At 43.0% G+C, this 15,873-nt stretch overlaps 1 protein-coding gene across 1 annotated transcript; it reads right to left on the minus strand.

Moving 5' to 3' along the window:
• Positions 1 to 10,882: 10,882 nt before the first annotated feature.
• Positions 10,883 to 11,809, minus strand: LOC309400585 (olfactory receptor 10G6-like; the record flags this gene model as incomplete). Its single annotated transcript, XM_081969148.1, has 1 exon — positions 10,883 to 11,809. One exon carries the CDS (start codon positions 11,807 to 11,809, stop codon positions 10,883 to 10,885), a length of 927 nt encoding a protein of 308 aa, XP_081825274.1.
• Positions 11,810 to 15,873: the final 4,064 nt, after the last annotated feature.

Raw genomic sequence — 15,873 nt, forward strand, 5'->3', positions numbered from 1 at the left:
CTCAAAGGATTTTGGAAAAACTGAAATGCTTTATAGGACAATATTAGCCAAAGCAATACTCACTAACTCTATGTTGCTTTAGTTTGATTCTGTTCAGAAGTAGATTCATGACGGCAAAATAATTTCAATTGTTCCCAATTAGATTTCACCCAGATTTATTTATTTATTTATTTTTCAAAATTTATAGACCGCCCCCTCTCCCCGAAGGGACTCGGGGTGGTGTACAGGCATCACATTAAAAACAGTTACAAAAAATAAATACCCTTACATACCCTTAAAAGCGAATTAAACCTAAATTCAGCTGTACAGAATAATAAAAGTTAAAATCAGCTAAAAAGCGTACCCCTAAAAATTTAAAAATGCAGACTTGAGGGACTAAAATTTGGGATTAGGCCAGGATTGAGTACATGGAGATTAGGCCAGGATTGAGTACATGGAGTAGATTTCAGGCTTTAGATTTCCTCCTGGAGAGAAAGCTGGGTTGATCTACTGAAGAAAGATAATTGGAGAATATGCAGCACCAAAAAAATCCTATAAGCTTGTTATACAATTTCTCCTTTTGTTGCTTGGAAGAAGATTGGAAGTTATTGATGGGTCACTGAAGCAAGAAGTCACTAGCAGAAACTTTCCTTATGTGTGTAGAAGATTTCTTAGAAGATTTCTCTCATCATAGATCTTTCAATGATTTCTGTGATGGCAATGAAAACTACGTTACTTTTGCTCGGGCTTGAGTTTGACGTGACAGCAGAGTCCCAAGGTTTTTTTTCAAAGCGAGCCTACTTTTCATTTGTTATGGAAGAAGGTACCTTAGTGTGAAAAATTAGAGAGACTATTTGTTCTTGTAAAGTAAAAACTGGCGGAGACTACGACTACACCGAGAACTTCCCAAGCATCTGAGATGTTTCTCCTCACTTGCATTATTATGTTGCTTTTTTCCCCAAGCTGGCATGTTTAGATGCTTCCTTAGACACAGTCTTGTCATTCGCATGGCATCATCTTTACAGAATAAAAAAATGAAAGAAGATTGCTATAGCTTGAGAACTCGAGACAGAAGAATGGAGGTGTCACCAAGGATGACTTCTTCAGTTCTGCGGTTCTTGACAGCCATCTCTTTATGCTTATGAAGCTTCTGCAACTCTCCCATCTTCTCAGCCTTCATTGCCTAAATGTACACCATTATTGCTTCTGTCAAATTCCTCTGGGTGCTTAAACTTCAATGTTTATTTAGAGGAAAGGCAATTAACGTAATCGGAAAACCACCGAGGAATAGTTAGAAAAGTGTTGATTGTACCCAAAGTTTGGTCTCAGAATAATCCATGTGACGGATTAGGCAAGAAACAAGAATCAAAGATACCTCAGTCCTGAGATTATTTATTATTAAATGTATATGCTTTCCATCAGTGACGTGCTGTGAGGTTAATGGCTGGTGAGGCTGGTGACATCATCAGGAAGGCGGGGAATGGGACCATGTGTGCTGGAGGCACACATTTCTGCCTCCGCCCTCCGCAGCTCCCGGGCGCGCAAGGACGGAGTTAGGCAGAATGGCGCCGAGGCGATCCGGCGGGCGAGCGACCGAGGATCGGGCTGCCTCGGTCGCTCTTTCGTCCGCCCGGATCGCCTCGGTGTGGCTGTGGCTACCTCCGTCCGTGCTGATGTTGTCGGCGCTCCCGGATGACGTCATCCAGAAATGCCAACATTTCTGCCTCCACCCTCCGCAGCTCCCGGATGGTCGCTTTTGTGCCTTTGTCATCCGGAAACGCCGACATTCTGCCGGGCGCTCACGGACGGAGGTAGCCACAGCAACACCGAGGCGATCCGGGCAGATGAAAGAGTGGGCGAGGCAGCCCGATCCTCGGTCGCTCACCCGCCGCATCGGCTCGGCGCCATTCTGCCTACCTCCATCCATGCGCGCCCGGCAGAATGTTGGCGTTTCCGGATGACAAAGGCACAAAAGCAACTGTCGACTGTCGCTTTCGTGCCTTCGTCATCTGGGAGCGCCGACAACATTTCTGCCTCCGCCCTCCATAGCTCCCGGGTGCGCCCGGACGGATGTATAATATTATAATATTATATATATATATATATATAGTATATAATATTATATACTATTATTTCATAAAGAGAGTTGAGGCTCCGCCTCCCTTGCCTCCCCTGACCACACGTCACTGCTTTCCATCTAACAATCCCAAGTAACTCTGGATGGCTTACAAAGCCATGATAATAAATATAAAAAACATTAAAATTAACAGTCTATAGAGATTATAGACATCCAGGTCATGGTTGTCCCAAAGGTGTTTTTTTTTCAGGAGGCAACAGGACTTTCTTGTTTTTTCTTTGAAGATGTTTCACTTCTCATTCAAGAAGCTTCTTTAGCTCTGACCAGATGGTGGGGAAGGATTTTATTCCTTGCAGAACAGCTGGTCATTTGCATCCTTTTAGAGAGCCATTGAGGCCACCTGGAGGTTTATCTATGTCCTCAGAGTGGTGCAAATGGTTCCTATAGCCTGCAATTTTTTCTGGATATCCATTCATACCCTAATGCATGCTTTGGTTTAGACCCATGATGGTGAACCTATGGCATGCAGGCCACAGGTGGCACGCATAGCCATTTCTTAGGGCACGCGAGGCATTGCCCTGTTAACTCCAGCGCACGTGCGCGTGCTGGCTGGCTGATTTCAGCCTTCATTTTTGGCTGTTTTTCACCCTCCGGAGGCTTCTCTGAAGTCTCCGGAGGGTGAAAAACAACCCAACGGCAAAGCAGAAGTTCCAGTTTGCACATTGGGCCATTTTTGGCCCTCTGGAGGCTTCATGAGGCTTCCCTGATGCCTCCAGAGGGCGAAAAACAAGCCTACCAGGCCCACCATTTTCGGCCTCTGGGGAAGGGCAGCGGAGGCTGTTTTTGCCCTCCCCAGGCTTGAAGAAAGCTGTGGAAGCATGTGCTGGGCAGCGGGATATGTGTGTCATGTGCACATGGGAAGGGGGTACGGGGGGATTAAGTTATGGGGGTGGACACGTGAGCGCACATGATTTTGACACCTGAGGCAAAAAAGGTCTGCCCTCGCTGGTTTAGACTTTTAGCGATACACTTTGGGATGAACGCCCTTTGAATAGTGTGGGCATATGAATGAATTTCCAGAAAAATTGCAGACTACGGAAACTATTTGCAGTACTCAGGTAACCCTCAGGACATAACAGGGATGGGTTCCTGCCAATTCTAACCTCTTCTATAGAAGAGGTTCCACAAATCTACAGTGCATTTTAGAACCGGTTCCAGCTCCCTCCACCCGCCCATCCGCACATTATCAAGATGAAGAGCGAGAGGAGGAATTCTAGGAGTTGAAGTCCACAAGTCTTAAAGCTGTCAAGTTTGAACACCCCTGGGTTTTTTCTCTCTCTAAAGGGTTAGGGGTGCAAGGGCCTTGTAACTTGACAGCTTTAAGACTTGCGTGCCTCAAATGCCAGTTTCTGAACCAACATTTTGGTTGCTAAGCAAGAGCGTTGTTAAGTGAGTTTCACCACATTTTTCAAGTTGGCCACGCCCACCCAGTCACATGACTGCCAAGCCACTCCCACTCGGCCACATGGCTGGCAAGCTACTCCCACCCAGTCACATGGCCGGCAAGCCACTCCCACAAAGCAGGCCACACCTACAGAAGAGGTTCTAAAAATTTTTGAAACCCATCACTGGGACATAGATAAACCTCCAAGTGCCTCAACATTAGCTGCGCTACTTTATGCAATTTTTCTTTGAAATATTAGTTTCTGCTGGATTTCGGTCCCCTAAAATACTTTTTCTGTTTGTTCTTATTATTTTTTCCAGTTTTTTTTTTGCCAGAAATTTTTTTTTACTTCTGTATTTGCATTGTAGTGCAGAGAAGAGCAACAAAGATGATTAGGAGGCTGGAGATTAAAAGATATGAAGAATGGTTGCAGGAATTGGGTATGTCTAGTTTAGTTGGGACCCGGTGGTTCAGTGGCTAAGACATTGAGCTTATCGATCAGAAAGTTCGGCAGTTCAGCGATTCGAATCCTTAGTGCCATGTAATGGAGCGAGTTCCCGTTACTTGCCCCAGCTTCTGCCAACCTAGCAGTTCAAAAGCATGTAAAAATGCAGGTAGAAAAATAGGAACCATCTTTGGTGGGAAGGTAATAACCTTCTGTGCACCTTCGGCATTTAGTCATGCCAGCCACATGACCATGGCGACGTCTTCGGACAGCACTGGCTCTTCGGCTTTGAAATGGAGATGAAACACCGCCCCCTAGGGTCGGGAACGACTAGCACATATGTGTGAGGGGAAGCTTTACCTTTAATCTAGTGAAAAAAGGCTTGCAATGACATGATAGCAGTCTGGAGATACAAAGACATAAGATTCATAGCAGTGTTCCAATATCTCAGGGGTTGCCACAAGGAAGAGGCAGTCAACCTATTCTCCAAGGCACCTGAAAGCAGAACAAGAAGCAATGGATGGAACCTAATCAAGGAGAGAAACAACCTAGAACTAAGGAGACGTTTTCTGCCAGAACAATTAACCAGTAGAACAATCTGACTCCAGAAATTGGGGATACTCCAACATTGGAAGTTTTTAAGAAGAGATTGGACATCCATTTGGTAAAAGGTCATGATGGAGAACCTATGGCACACCTGCCACAAGTGGTATATGGAGCAATATCGGTGGGCACACGAGCTCAGCTCTGGCATGCATGTGTGCACCAGCCAGTTGATTTTCGAGCATTCTGGGCCCACCAGAAGTTGGGAAACAGGCTGTTTCTGGCCTCCGGTGGGCCTCTGGGGGACAGGTGGGGAAGACACTCTCCATGCTCCTAGAAAGGCTCTGGAGCCTGGGGAGAGCGAAAAATGGACCTTCCAGTCCAGTGGTGGGTTTCAAATTTTTTTAGAACCTCTTCTGTAGGTGTGGTCTGCTTTGTGGGAGTGGCTTGCTGGCCATGTGACCGGGTGGGCGGGGCCAACTTGTAAAATGTGGGGAAACTCACTTGAAAACACTCTTGCTTAGCAACCAAAATGTTGACTCAGGAACTCTGGCATTTGAAGCACGCAAGTCTTAAAGCTGCCAAGTTACAAGACCCTAACACCCCTAACCCTTTAGAAAAAAAAACCCCAGGTGTGTTCAAACTTGACAGCTTTAAGACTTGTGGACTTCAACTCCCAGAATTCATCTTCCAGTCATGTTGGCTCAGGCACTCTGGCATTGAAGTGTGCAAGTCTTAAAGCTGTCAAGTTATAAGACCCTTGCACCCCTAACCCTTTAGAAAAAAAACCCTAGGGGTGTTCAAACTTGACAGCTTTAAGACTTTAAGGTTTAGATAGGACTCTTAGAGGCGAGTGGGGCAATTGGTGAGCCAGCCAATCAGTGAGCAGTGGGTAGGGCAAGCGTGGTGCAGATGGGTGGGGGGAGGGTAGATTTGTGGAACCTCTTCTATAAAAGAGGTTAGAACTGGCAGGAACCCACCCTTGTTCCGGTCCGACTGGAAATCAGCAAATGGGCCATTTCTGGCCTCCGGAGGGCCTCCAGCGTGGGGTGGGGAAGGCCTTTTTCACCCTCCCCAGGCTCCTACCAAGGGTATGGAGCCTGGGGAGGGCAAAAAATGTCTCCACCATGCCATTGCATGCCAAAATTGGAAGGAGCACAGGGGTGGGATGTCATACCTGGAGGGATAGGGCACATAGAATTATCTCCCCTGACACTCCCCCCACTTATGGCACACGATGGCAAAAAGGTTAGCCACCACTGATATAGAGTTTCCTGCCTGAGCAGGGGGTTGGACTAGAAGACCTCCAAGGTCCCTTCCACCTCTGCTATTTTTTTTTATTTAAAGTTTTTATTTTTAGACAAATATGAATAAGCAAAGCAAAAAACATAAAGCCATCTTCAATTGCAAGCACTGTGTCAATTGGTTACAAGGTTTCTGTGTATCCCTTCCATAGTCATCATTTACATTTCATGTATAATCACATATTATCTAATCAAAAATATTTATATACATTATTGTTGTGACCCAGCAGGATCCTTTGCAGCTGCTGAGTGACTCAGATAGCGACGAACCCTATGAGTCGGCTATGGAAGAGATGGAGGACCCTGGACGGAGTTCAGATGCAGAGCAGGGACCAGAGAGGCTGGTTGGCCAACAGGAGGTGCCTGAGGCATGGAGCAGTGGGGAGGATCGGAGGGAGTTTGTCCCTGATGCAAGATTAAGAAGGGCGGAGAAATGGAGACAAGCTCCTAAAAGATAATCAAGCCCAGGTGGTTGTGATGTGGCCTCTCCCAAGAGCTTATATAAGGAGGGACTTTGGGAGGAAGCTGTTTGCAGGACACAACTGTTCATTGTAATCTGGAGAACTCTTTGTCTGATCTGCCTTGTGTTTCCGTTTGTAACAAGCTGGAGAAGCTCTTGTCTGTATCTGTTGGAGTCTGGGTTGCTGCCAACATCTTGTCTGTGAGTCGTGTTTGGGCTTTCAACCAACAAGATTACAGGACTGTCAATAAAGTGTGGCAAACAGCTAAGCCTGTGTTGGCGTTCATTACCAGACAGAGGGGAGTCAGAACAGATTATTATTATTATTATACCTTGTTTATTTGACTATCACCATTATTCTCCATTTTCCACAAGATATATTAAGTATTGGGATCATTTACACCATAGTAATTCAATATATCATCTCAGATAGTTCCAGTAGTAAAATATTTTCATGTTATATTCTATATCATTCAATTGTTCTTATGTTCTCTAGTAGCTTTCATTTCCATATTTTTTTTATCTAACCACGAATAAAAGAAATCCCATATCCTACAAAATTGTTTATCTTCTTGTTCTCCAATTTCAAATGTCCATTTACTCATTTCAGCACATTCCATTATTTTATGAATAATTTCCTCCTGCACTGGTATTTTCTCATTTCTCCAATTTTTAGCAAATACAATTCTAGCTGCTGTTAGCACATTTACAATCAAATATTTCCATTCTCTATTATATGTTTCCGGTATAATTCCCGATAAAAAGATCTCTGGTTTAAAGTCTGTGCATTTGTGTATCATTTTCTCCAACCAAGTGTGGATTTTAGTCCAATATCTGTTAGCTTCTATGCAAGTCCACCACATATGATAATATGAACCCGCCATCTCTGCTATTCTATTATCAAGTCAAGAGCTTCCCAATTCTTCTAAAAACTCTGATTGTTTTCATTTTTTTGATCCTCCCAGGATTCTGGAAATTCCTTCCAGAATATATACTCAATGCTTCTATTCTCTTTTCTTCAAATATCCTACACCTCATTAATGTTCTACATATTCTTATTTCCAATGCTGGGTTTTATAAAAAAATCATGAGTGAAATACAAGAAACCAATATGAAGTTCTTAATATTAGAGCTTTTATTTTATTTACTCTGTTAGAAACAAATACTTCAAACTTAAGCCTGATGACAATGATAGGTCTCTGATTTTCATTTCCTTAATAAAAAGAATGTGTCAGGCCTGGAAGCCATTTTTTGCATTGGGCCTTCAGGCGTGCCACATTTTCTGCTGTGGAAAAAATGGGAGGGGGGATTATATGGAGTATGGGAGATACATAGTCTATTTATTTATTTATTTATTTATTTATTTATTTATTTATTTATTTATTTATTTATTTATTTATTTATTTATTTATTTATTTATTTATTTATTTATTTATTTATTTATTTATTTATTTATTTATTTATTTATTTATTTATTTATTTATTTATTTATTTATTAACCGTGCTTCTAGACCGCCCCCTCTCCCAAAAGGGACTCGGGGCGGTGTACAGTCCATGCAAAATATATCAAAATACAATAAAAAGTTGAATATGTACAGTTGGAATGGAGGTCTAAATAACATTCCTTTCTCAGAGAGTCAAGGACATCTTGCCCTGCACCTTGAGTGGTGTGACTGGGAGGTATATCCAATTGGGACGGGGTCCGATTGGACCATGTGATAGACATGTGGGTGCTGGGCAGGGTCTTGAATCTTTCAACTGGGTGGGGAAAACCTGGAAGATTTCAGATTCGGGTTTTCCTAGACTTGCCAATATGACATCTCTAAGAAAATAGAACTTTGAGGAAACTCAAGCTTCGGAGTCTTCATTCATTAGGGCTGCTACTTCGAACCCTGCTAGAATGTTTATGTTACAAATTACAATTATCTACATCCGAGATTTAGCCAATTCTTTTGAAACAACAAAGAGGGTGAATGTACTGGAGTTGCACTATACCCAGGGACGTGCGGTCAGGGGAGGCAGGGGAGGCAGAGCCTCACCTCTCTTCATGAAATAATAGTATATAATATTATATTTATATAATATTATAATATTATATACATCCGTCTGGCCGCACCCGGGAGCTGGGGAGGAAGAAATGTTTTCAGCGCTCCCGGATGACGAAGGCATAAAAGCGACTGGGGTACAACGAGAACCTCGTTGTACCTGCAATATGCAGTCACGAGGAGCGTGCAAAGTCCAACAGAGGCAGGAAGGTTCTCGTCGTTCCCCAGTCGTTTTCGAGGACTGCGGAGCGCGAGCCGGCGGAGCACGCTCAGGAAGGCAGGGAATGGGATCACGTGTGCTGGAGGCTGAGGCAGCCTGAGCCTCCAGCACACGTGGTCCCATTCCCCGCCTTCTTGATGACGTCACCAGCCTCACCAGCCATAAACCTCATGGCACGTCACTGACTATACCAATATACTTTCATTAGGGGAAAAAAAATTACAATGTTATATGAGTATGTATCTATTCCTCCATCTAAACTATCATAGATCAGGGAGTGTAGTTTAAACACCAAGGTTATATGAGGTTGGAGCTACTGAAATGATCCATATTAGTAGCATTTTGACTTATATGCTACTTCATAGTGCTTTACCGGTTTATATAGCTCTTTACCCGGTTTATAGAGTCAACACATTGCCTCCAACAATCAGGATCCTCATTTGACCGACGTCAGAAAGATGAAAAGCTGAGTCAACCTTGAACCCATAAGGGATCGAACACTAGACTGTGGGCAGAGTTAGCCTGCAATACGACATTCTAACTACTGCGCCACCACTCAGAGGCAACGTTAGAAATCAGACCAAGTAAGACTGATGGTGAATCCATCCATCCATTGGATGACTCAAAAGCCAGAATCAACAAGTCCAAAGATGTGATTTCTTAGATGAAGATCATCAGGAAGTCATCATAATACATTTTTTTTCTCAGAAAGCTTAGGAAGTTAGATAAACAGAGACCTCAGATGACACAATCCGAACACAATGCAAATAGACAGTGTTTGAACACACTTTGGAATCTCAGGAAAATATTGGCCTAATCTACAAAACTATCAAACACACAGAATGCGGTTCCGTTATGAATATATCTGCAGCTTTTACTGAAAAGGAATGATGTATCATATTTCCAACGTTAACAATATCCTCTGTTACGGTTTCCTTTTAAAATATAAAAAGAATAATAGAAGAGCAAATTTTATTCCAAAGTTAAAATATTTTAGTATACAGCTAATTGAGAAAACTATTTTAAAAAAGTAGAAATGCACACACATATGCAAGAGAAAAACTAAACAGGAGTTTTTAAATTATATAAAGAAATGGTATAGGGTTTCCTGCTTGAGCATAGGGTTGGACTAGAAGACCTCTAAGATCCCTTCCAACTCTTCTCTTCTCTTCTCTTCTCTTCTGCTCTGCCCTATCCTATCCTATCCTATCCTATCCTATCCTATCCCCTTTCTTATCCTATCCCATCCCACCCCATTTCACTCCAATTCATTCCATTAGTGGTGGGATGCAACCGGTTTAACAACCAGTTCGGTGAGTGTGCACTTCGCTTTGTATGTATGCAGCATTAAAACACCTTCTTAAAAACTTCAAAACTTACCTTCTATGTCAGCGCCTGTCAGTAAAACAGCTGATGTGCAGCAATCCACTGTACTGGGCTAAACAGCTGAGCTAAAAAACCACGGAACTATAGGACAGGAAAGCACGAAAGGGGGGGATGCTTATTGGAACTACCGGTTTGTCTGAATTGGTTCAAACTGGCTGAATCCCACCCCTGACTCCATTCCATTCTTTTCACATGTATCCTCTCCAACAATTGTGGCTGAGCTACAAAAAAGCTAATAGATCCTGTATCAGTGACGAGCGGTGAGGTTTATGGCTGGTGAGGCTCTGACACAGTGGTGGGTTTCAAATTTTTTTAGACTTGTGGACTTCAACTCCCTGAATTCCACAGCCAGGCATGCTCAGTTCTGATTTAAAGCAACAGCATTCATTTTTCTCCTTTGCTCCTTCTTTCTTTTTCTTTTTCTTCTCCCTTCCCATCCTTCCTCCCTCTTTCCCTCCCTCCCCCTCTCTCAAACACACACACACACATACACACACACACATACAAGTTGGATTTGACTATCTCTCCTACCCCCTTCCCTCTCTCTCACTCACTCTCTCTCAAACAAACAAACACACACACACACACACAGACACACACACACCCTTGCTTAACTCTGCTCGAGTGATCATAAAACGCCTAAAGTCAGACTAGATGAGGCATGCAGTTCTCCTGCCTCATAGTAGAGGGCGCTTTTTTAGAGGCTTTTTTAAACAGCTAGGCAGAATCATCCACGGTGAGGCAGCAACTAACTCAGCCTGACCTCAGCTCTCGCCTTTTTCCTTTTACATTTTTTTCTTTTCATGACAGTGGTGAGGCTGTGCCTCCCCTGCCTCACCTGACTGCACGTCACTGCTGTAGTTCTGATCTCTCTTCCTATTCTCACTTGCACAGCCGTACAGTATAGTAAATCAGAGTTCATATCTGGTCATCTAAACTTGAGGAAAAATATATATATGGTACACGCACCTGTTGCAATCTACTGAGGATTCCCACCCCAGAGTTTCACCAGAGCCGTTTTCATCTCTTTGTTCCTAAGCGTGTATATGATGGGGTTCAACAGAGGAGTGATGGTGGTGTAGAACACACACACCACACTCTCCATGATGTCCCGAGAAGCCGGTCTCAAATAGCGAGAAAACAAAGGCAGGTAGTATATGACCACCACAGTAAGATGGGCGGAGCAAGTGGAGAAGGCTCTCTGCCGTCCTTCACTGCTACTGATCTTCAAAATGGCGGTGATGATGTAGGCATAAGAGGCCAGGATGAGGACAAAGCAGGTGATTGTCACAAAGCCCATGTCAATGATGATCACCATTTCAATAACGTGTATCTCAATGCAAGCCAACTTCAGGATGGACGGAATATCGCAGAAGACATAGTCAATGTAGTTGTTGTCTCCATAAGGCAAATGAAAGGTAAGAGAGGTCTGAAGGACAGAGTGGCAGATCCCTCCAATTATGGTACCCAAGGAGAGGAGGAGGCAGGCTTTCGAGCTCATGAGGTTGCCATAGTGGAGCGGTTTACAAATGGCCAAGAAGCGGTCATAAGCCATCACGGTGTAAAGAAAGCATTCTGTACACCCGACGGAGTTCAAGAAGAATACCTGTGAGACGCACCCGGAGAAGGAAATGATCTTTTCCCTCTGGATGAATCCTGCCGTCACTTTGGGGACCACCACAGCTGAGAAGGCCATGTCCAGGACGGAGAGATGACAGAGGAACCAGTACATGGGCTTGTGCAGTTGAAGGTTGGAGATGACCGCCAAGATGATCAGAGAATTTCCACAAAGGGTGAGTGCAAAAATAATGGAGAAGAAGAGGATCAAGGGCAGCTTTAATTCTTCTTTACATGGAAACCCAGAGAGGATGAATTCATTGGGGGCTGTTTGATTTGGACACTCCATGTGGGATTTTTCTTGTCACTTATCCAACCTGTTGAACAAAGGCAGTTAGTTCCTACTTGTGAGAGGGCATTGACAGTGTACTTAAATTTTTGTAGATCTTGCAATTATTTTCTAAGAAGATCATGCCCATCAGCCAACTCTTTCTTTGACACATAAATCTATGTAACACCACTGCTTCTCAGCACAATGGAGAGAGCGCTGTTTAATTTTTTCAGTTTTCATATCCATTGAAGTACAGCATTGAGCAATAAGACAATTTCTTTATCGATAAAAAAAACCTTCTGGGTATCTTTGGCGGAGCTGTTATTCAGTTGTTTCTCAGTAATTTTGTTCAAGATATTATTAGCTCTCTTCCCTCAAAGTTACAATCGGAGATTTCTATTAACACCATTTGAAGGCTTCTTCAGTTCTCTTAATCAATGGGGAAAAGGCTCCCTCTGAAAATCTGGGATTCTTTTTTCCAGAATTAACGATGTTCCTGAAAGAAGTAACATCTGGCAAAGAAAAGATAGCTCTTCTTCAAACTTCTAAAGTCTAGCCTACAAAGGCATGGAGAAGGATAATAGATCCCTATGAACCAACCCAGGACTAGTGAAGGAGAAATATTCCTTATATCCCAAAATTCTATATGATTTGGAAAAAAAGAATAAGAACTGAAAAGGAAAACCCATTGTAATGTTAGAAACATTGTCTGCTCAGTATTTAAACCAGTACTTAGTTTGTAAGGTTGGGGGAATTAGTCTGTTATTCTTTTAGGAATGCTAGTAATCTAGCGGGAATATCTTCGCCTTGACTGATCCATTGATTGGCTATAACTCATCCTGTTTGAGCTGCAAATGGGATACACCCAGAGGTGCTATTCAGCCAGTTCGGACCGGTTCAGGTGAACCAGTAGCTCCAATGATCAGCTGGTCCCGCCCAACTGCCCCTTCTCTATCCTGTCCTTTATTTCCTGCTTTCTAGCTCATTTCAATTGTGTGGCACAGAGGATTCCCTCCCAGCTGTTTTACTTACCATTGCTAACTTGGAAGGTAAGCAGCGGAGCTTCTAAATGCTCCATTTTGAATGCTCACCAAACCGGTTTTGTTAAACCGGCAGCATCCCACCACTGGATACACCTAATTGTTTTTGTCTTATTTAGAACTGCTCACCTCAAACTACTGATCCTGTTCCACTCTGAATGATGAACAATGCGAGTTTGGTGCCACTAGCAGACAACCAAACATCAGGTTGGGAAGAAGTACCAGCGAGAGACCAGTCTGCAGGATATCCTCTTGAGAAGAAGCAAAGTCCATTAAGCAAAGTAACGGGAATGTTCTCCTTCACTCATCAACTTGAGAAAGAACAGAAGTGTTTGGGATGGATGGATGTTCTTTTATGTGGATAAGAGAAATCAGATTTTGCCTATATGTTAGCTACTAATTGCTTAATAGACTCCTGCAAGTCCCTTGGACTGCAAGGCGATCCAACCGGTCAGTCCTAGAGGAGATCAACCCTGACTGCTCTTTAGAAGGCCAGATCCTGAAGATGAAACTCAAATACTTTGGCCACCTAATGAGAAGGAAGGACTCCCTGGAGAAGAGCCTAATGCTGGGAAAGATTCAGGGCAAAAGAAGAAGGGGACGGCAGAGAATGAGATGGCTGGATGGAGTCACCGAAGCAGCCAGCATGAGCTTAATTGGTCTCCAGAGGATGGTAGAGGACAGGAAGGCCTGGAGGAATATTGTCCATGGGGGTCGCGATGGGTCGGACACAACTTCACAACTAACTAGCAATATACCTTTTACTAACTATTTTGAAATTCCCAAGGACTCATCGATCATCACACAGCCTGGAAAATTATATTGCAGATAGATTTTCTTTGGCATCATTTGCCACTTCACAGATCTATTCCAACATTGTACTTTGTGCAATATACGCTGTCTAGAATTCCCTCTGTGGTTTAATAATCTGATAAATCAACCAATAAATAAAATCTCATGGAAGGAGTGATTTAATTCATTCCCCCCCCCCAATGCTATGTTTGCTGGTGTGAAATTGACAGAAATGGATAGAAATGACAATATATCTAATATCATTCGTGGAACAATAGGTAGAAAATCCTGATGTAGTTTTTGAATTAGTTGCTTGTTAATTTGTAGCCTTGTAATTCTCTTCCTGTTCAGAAGATTCACTGATGAATTTTCTCTTGATGGAAAGCAACGTATTTTTAGTTGCTCCAAGATGAATCCTAAACTGTGCATGGAGAGGAAGATCTCAGACTTCCTGTTTCTAAACGTCAGCCAGTTTAATTAATTGCAAAACCTCCAGCAAATATAATTGCAGGTTTTTTAAAATAAAAATAATAGTCATTCCATTGTTGTGAGATACATCATCTAGAGGTATTTGGATTTCTGTTTTGAAGATCTTACGAATTCCTGCTTGATATGAACTCTGAATGTGAAGTGAAGAGTTAGCCGGAGTCGGATTAACAGAATAACAGAGTTGGAAGGGACATTGGAGGATATCTAGTCCAACCCCTAGGACTAGGAAACGGTATACCAGGTCAGACAAACGCCTCTCCAATCTCTTCTTAAAAACTTACAGTGTTGGAGCACCCACAACTTCTGGAGGCAAGATGTTCCACTGGTTGTGGTCTCGCTGTCAGGACATTGCTCCTTAGTTCCAAGTTGGTTCTCTCCTTGATTAGTTTCCATCCATTGTTTCTTGTTTTGCCTTCAGGTGCTTTGGAGAATAGGTAGACCCTCTCTTCTTTGTGGCATTCCCTCAAATATTGAAACACTGCTATGAATCATACGTCTTTGTATCTCCAGGTAGGAGCAGTTAGACTCTTTCGTTTCCACATCTTTTTTTATAACATTGCAACTTCAGTGAATATTTTGCCTTCATTCCCTAGAGTTGGTAAACATTACTTTAAAATATGGTTGATTTAGGAGAAAGGCAATTAAAATTGGCCAGAAACTCCCCTGGGAAACAATTACTTTCAAAAAATAGGTGAATTTGAAAGTTTGCACACATAAGCATAAAAAAGTTCAATTAGCCATGAGTGAAGATATTATTATTTCCAATGGGAATTAATTCAAAACGATTATTTTATTCCAGAGCTGACTGCTCAAGTCATTTTTTCTGTCATATTGTTGGGATTATCTTTTTCCTTCTCTAAAATGCATAGATTGAATGTCTGTTTTTTCCTTAATCAATCATAACGTTGTCCTTCCCATAAAATCCATGATCCATCTTCTCTCTTTCCTGATTATTCTTACATTTCTGTTACACGAATCTACTCTTACTACTCTAGTCATAGCGATAAAACACACATTATCATCTCATGACATTTGAATCTGTTCTGGATACAATGCATGTTTTTAGCAAGAAATGGAGGGATTTGGTTAATTTATGGATATGCAATACTAAAAATGTACCCCCTGGTATATATTTGTATTTGCATTTATTAGTTTGTCAAACATGTACTGTTAAATTGGGCAATGAAAGGCACAAAAGGCTAGCGATAACAACAGCTCTTTATTGGTATAAGGCAGGCATCCCACTGAATACATGGTCAGACAGCTCCGTTTTTAAGGGGGAGCTGTCCGGCGTTCCAGCCAATCAGGGGCCTCTCTGTTCCTGCTGGAAAAGGTAGGACCTCAGTGGAAACTACTATTGTCTTGCTGCAACCCCAGGGGGGAGTATCTAACACCCGTCCCCTCTAGGATGGAACATTCTAACTGGTGACGTTGTCACGCAGGTAAGTGGGTCTTTGTGTCATCCTGCTTGACCTGTGCAGTTCAATTTGTTGGTTTCCCTCGCGCAGGTCAGTCGGATCTGCTGCTTCTCCGATCCTGTCTGAAGGAACCCGCTGGAATGTTTAGGAGGCCTTGGCTGGAACTTCCAGAGATGGATCTTCCCGGGCCCCGTCGGAGTCAGATAAATCCATTGATGCTTCCGGAGCGATCTGGGTGTGGTGCGGCTCAGGCTGCGAAGGTGTCGTCAGCATTTGTCGGAGTGAGGAGTTCGCCACTCATCCCCGGAGTTGGTCGATGTGCCTTCTCTAATGTTGCCCATCC

The sequence above is a fragment of the Natrix helvetica genome (assembly GCF_964273705.1).
Source record: "Natrix helvetica genome assembly, chromosome: W".
NCBI classification, from domain to species: Eukaryota; Metazoa; Chordata; class Lepidosauria; order Squamata; family Natricidae; genus Natrix; species Natrix helvetica.